The sequence below is a fragment of the Molossus molossus genome, unplaced genomic scaffold (genome assembly GCF_014108415.1).
Source record: "Molossus molossus isolate mMolMol1 unplaced genomic scaffold, mMolMol1.p scaffold_m16_p_17, whole genome shotgun sequence".
NCBI classification, from domain to species: Eukaryota; Metazoa; Chordata; class Mammalia; order Chiroptera; family Molossidae; genus Molossus; species Molossus molossus.
Window position 1 is genome coordinate 53,160,369 of NW_023425352.1, and position 4,450 is coordinate 53,164,818.

The 4,450-nt window shown below is 53.5% G+C and overlaps 1 protein-coding gene across 1 annotated transcript; it reads left to right on the forward strand.

Moving 5' to 3' along the window:
* The first annotated feature begins 261 nt into the window (after positions 1-261).
* DDIT4 (DNA damage inducible transcript 4) lies at positions 262-2,859 on the forward strand. Its single transcript, XM_036265865.1, has 3 exons — positions 262-384; positions 507-768; positions 1,045-2,859. Exons 2-3 carry the CDS (start codon positions 567-569, stop codon positions 1,536-1,538), a joined length of 696 nt encoding a protein of 231 aa, XP_036121758.1. The 5' UTR covers positions 262-384; positions 507-566; the 3' UTR covers positions 1,539-2,859.
* The last annotated feature ends 1,591 nt before the right edge of the window (positions 2,860-4,450 follow it).

A 4,450-nucleotide genomic window follows, 5' to 3' on the forward strand; every position in this document is an offset into this window, starting at 1 on the left:
CTGCAGCCGCCGCGGATCCTTTCCAGAAAAGGGGCGTGGTCACAGCTCGGGGTTCGGCCGAGTAAGTGCTGGGGCTCAGCGGGGGCGGGGCCAGATCGCTGTCACCGGGCAAGAGAGAACGTTGCGAACGTGCGCCCGGAGCCCATTGGCCGAGGCGGGCCACACTCCCGGGTCTGGATTGGGCTGCAGCACTAACGGGGCGTGGCTTCTCTGCGCTAGTCCTTATAGGCCTCTCCGCGCTGGTGCTAGGGACCGCGGCAGGCCAAGGGGGAGGTGAGAGTGGTTGGAAAGGACAAGTCTGGGCAACGCTCGGGGGTTGGCACCACTTCGCGCACTCATTCAAGCGGCACTTGTCCCTGCAGTTCTCGCTGACCGTGTTAGCTGGTGAGTGTCCCTTCTCGATTGCCGATGCCTGGGTGGGGAGGTCTCAGTCGTACGGGTCCTAGCGTTCTCCGTCTGGTCCAGCCCCCAGACTGACGCCGGTCCGTGCCCCTCTTGTCTTACAGCGTCTTCTGCGCTCCCGCACCCTGAGCTCATCCGCAGACGTCCTGGTGTCGGTCCTCACCATGCCTAGCCTTTGGGATCGCTTCTCGTCTTTCTCTTCCTCGTCGTCTTCGTCCTCGTCCCGAACTCCCACCCCAGATCAGCCACCGCGCTCAGCCTGGGGGTCGGCGGCCCGAGGAGAGGGGCTCGGCCGCTGCGCGAGCCTGGAGAGCTCGGACTGCGAGTCTCTGGATAGCAGCAACAGTGGCTTTGGACCCGAGGAAGGTAAGCCGTGGGCGGGGACCGGCAGAGATTCGGGGGCCGGGAAGGTGAGAGGAGGGCCGCGCAGGAAGGAGTCAAACCCACCTTGTCTTCCTATCCCATCAGAACCCAGATTTCGGAGGGATGATGGAGTGGAGGAGGGGTATTGGAGTATAGGGCACGAGTGTGGGGTGGAAACTGAGGCACGGAGTGGGAGGGAGTGTTGGTTTCTTGGCGAAACAGCATCTCCCCCGTGAGCGACATGCCCTTACACCCTCCCTTGTGTGCTCTCCCTTCTAGACTCGGCGTACCTGGATGGGGTGTCCCTCCCTGACTTTGAGCTGCTCAGCGACCCTGAGGACGAGCACCTGTGTGCCAACCTGATGCAGCTGTTGCAGGAGAGCCTGGCCCAGGCACGACTGGGCTCGCGGCGCCCCGCGCGTCTGCTGATGCCGGGCCAGCTGGTGAGCCAGGTGGGCAAAGAACTACTGCGCCTGGCCTACAGTGAGCCGTGCGGCCTGCGGGGGGCGCTGCTGGACATCTGCGTAGAACAAGGCAAGAGCTGCCACAGCGTGGGCCAACTGGCCCTCGACCCCAGCCTGGTACCCACCTTCCAGCTGACACTCGTGCTGCGCCTGGACTCACGCCTCTGGCCCAAGATCCAAGGACTGTTTAGCTCCGCCAACTCTCCCTTCGTCCCTGGCTTCAGCCAGTCCCTGACGCTGAGCACTGGCTTCCGAGTCATCAAGAAGAAGCTGTACAGCTCAGAACAGCTGCTCATTGAGGAGTGTTGAACTCGGGGCTGAGGGGCTGACACAGCCCCCACAGCAGACAACTGAACTTTTGGGGTGGACATTGGCAGGACATTGGAGGAACTGTTGCCTGCCAGTTAGAGAACTGACAACAGCCACTTGAGGGGAGGAAGGTGAGGTGGCAGAGAGTGTTTCCTGGGGAGCTCAGTGAAGTGGGTGTAGGTGGCTTCTCATTGGGGACACACACTTGTCCCTCAGTACTGTAGCATGAAACTAAGGTTTAGGGGCCAACCAGGCTTCTGGCTGGATGTGTATGTAGCATGTACCTTATTTTTATTGTTACTGACAGTTAAGACAACAGTGGTGTGACAGCCAGGAGAGCAGCTGGGCTGCACTGGCCTCTACAATTACAGTTGGTGTGTGCTCAAGGTAGCTGGCCCTGTGGGAGGGGGGAAGTCATCGAGGTGTTTTGTGTATCTCATGGTCTGAAGGGGCCAAATGTGTTTGTTCTTTGGTTTTGCATCTGTTGTTGTTGTTTTTTTGATCCGGAGCTTCACTACTGACCTGTTCTAGGCAGCTATCTTACAGACGCATGAATGTAAGAGTAGAAAGGGGTGGGTGTTGGGATCACTTGGGGGATCTTTGACACTTGAGAAAAAAATACACCTGGGAGCTGCATTTGGCCCATCCCCTGATGTGTACTGAAGAATTTATCTGTGAGGGGTAGGGCTGATTGGGGTGGGGGCTGGAACCCCACCCCCAGAGGAGTGCCATGTGGGTCTTCCATCTAGAACTGTTTACATGAAGATACTTGCTGTTCATGAATACACTTGATGTTCAAGTATTAAGACCTATGCAATATTTTTTACTTTTCTAATAAAAAAGTGTTTGTTAAAAGTTGGTTGAGTCTCTTATTAGTGCCAAGAAATAATAGGGAGTAAGATGGGTGCTGTTAAAAGGTGGGTTACATCAGATTCAGGTCCACCTGTGTGTTTCTCTGTCCCTTTCCAGGGCTGCCTGCCAGCCTGGTAATAGAGGTATGTGGATTGTGTGCCATCCGTGCCAAGAACCCTGGATCCCTGCAGACTGAGGCTACCAGGGGAAAATGCTGGAAGGTGAGGAGTGAGTCAGACCTCCCACAAAGCCAGAGTCTCCAGTAGGCAGAGCTCACCTGGCTGTGCCCTGGGTTAGGAGGCCCAGGTACAAGGGCCCCCTAAGCCCAAGGTCCTTACAGGTAATGAAAGGACTGCAAGAAACTTTTTTGGTGAAAGTTCTATTAGTGCTGTAATCATGAACATTACAAATTTTATCTTTGGATATAAAAAGACTATAGGGCAGAAACATCAATAAATGGATTTTACAAAACATTATTTCCTCGGCCGGTGTGGCTCAGTTGGTTGAGCATATGCCCAAGTTGCAGATTTGGTCCCCGGTTGAGGTGCATGCAGGAGGCAGCCGATTGATGTTTCTCTCCCTCTCCCTCTCCCTCTACCTTTCTCTCTCTCTAAAATAGGTAAAAACATCAAACAAAAAACCCAAACCTATTTCCTTCAAGCTTCTTACTAGACAAGGAAAGTAGGGTTCAGAGAGGGACATGACCTGCCACTGGGAGGTGTGGTCCAGGCAGGTGTGGAACATACAACGCACATACAGACACTCATGTACATGGAGGTGAAGGAAGGAGGAATGAGGCCCCAGAGACAAGGGCATTACAGACCTGTCTTCATGAATGCCTTGGGTGACTTGGACTCATTGTACTCTCTGGGCCCCAATGTTCTTATCAGTGAAACTGGGGTTGGGCCAGATGAAAGCCAAGGCCTTTTCCACTTCTCACTCCCTGTGACTGTCAGGCAGCCCTCCCACACTTGCCTTTGGAGAGTTATCTCTCTGTTTCTCTTCCTGGTCCCAGATAGGCCTTGTTTGCCCAACTGTAAAAGTAGTTTTTCCACTTGAGTGTATAGTCAGATCTCTTGGGTCCCCAGTTAAAACACAGATCCCTGTCCTGGCCAGTTTGGCTCAGCGGTTAGAGCCTGCGGTCCAGAGAGACCCGGGTTCAGTTCCTGCTAAGGGCACGTACCTCGGTTGCAGTTTGTCCCCGGCCCTGGTTGGGTCGTGTGGTGGCAACCACTCGATGTGTCCCTTTCACGTAGATGTTCTTCTCTCTCTCTCTCCCTCCCACTCTATCTGAACAAAATATCGGGAAAAAAAAATAAAAACAGATCCCTGGTGGAGATTCTGAGCAAGGGTGCTGGAGAAGAGACCTAGGAATCTGCATGTTCATCAGGGATTCTGACACAGGGTCCTGGACTTTGAGATGGTTTAGAAGACACATCTCTTTGGTAGAACTGAGTGACTTGTTCCCCAAAATGAATGAATTTGGGTTAGAACTAGATTTGAAAATGGTGAGAGCAATTTTTGAAGCACCCTCACACTCATTTTCTGAGCAAATCCTCCTAATAGCCACCTTGTGAAGTGTGGATCCGGCAGGGGTTTGTAGTATTTTACAGATTAATAAACAGAGGCCCATGCCCTTCCATGTCCATCTTCTTCTGACCATAGCTGACCTATTATCCACCCAGGCCCTCAGGGTGGGAGCTGGGAGTGAAGCAAGCTCAACATTTGCGTGGTGTCTGAGGGTCACTTTCCCATGAGTTGAGATCAGTGCCAATGCTTATGGCTGTTTCCTTGGCTTCAAAAATGGAGCAAGAAAAACAACTGTGTATTGCTTCAGAAGAGTCTTATTGGTACATGGAGGCTGGATGGCACAACAAGCATTAACCCCTCTCCAGGACTAGGAGGCAGTAAGCACACTCGGTTAGACTGGTGCCCGAGGAAAGCTTGGGTTCTCAAGAAAGCTCAGCTGAGAACCCTCTTCTGAAGCTAGACGGGCTTTTTCATCTTCACAGCGCTTGAAAATCTCCACAAGCAGGACAGAAGAGCTCCTGGGTGGTAGT

Excerpts from the sequence above, each read along its gene's own strand:
- DDIT4 (XM_036265865.1), top strand. The coding sequence starts at position 567 with ATGCCTAGCCTTTGGGATCGCTTCTCGTCTTTCTCTTCCTCGTCGTCT. Across the intron at positions 769-1,044 it reads TGGCTTTGGACCCGAGGAAG|ACTCGGCGTACCTGGATGGG; the intron begins GTAAGCCGTGGG and ends TCTCCCTTCTAG.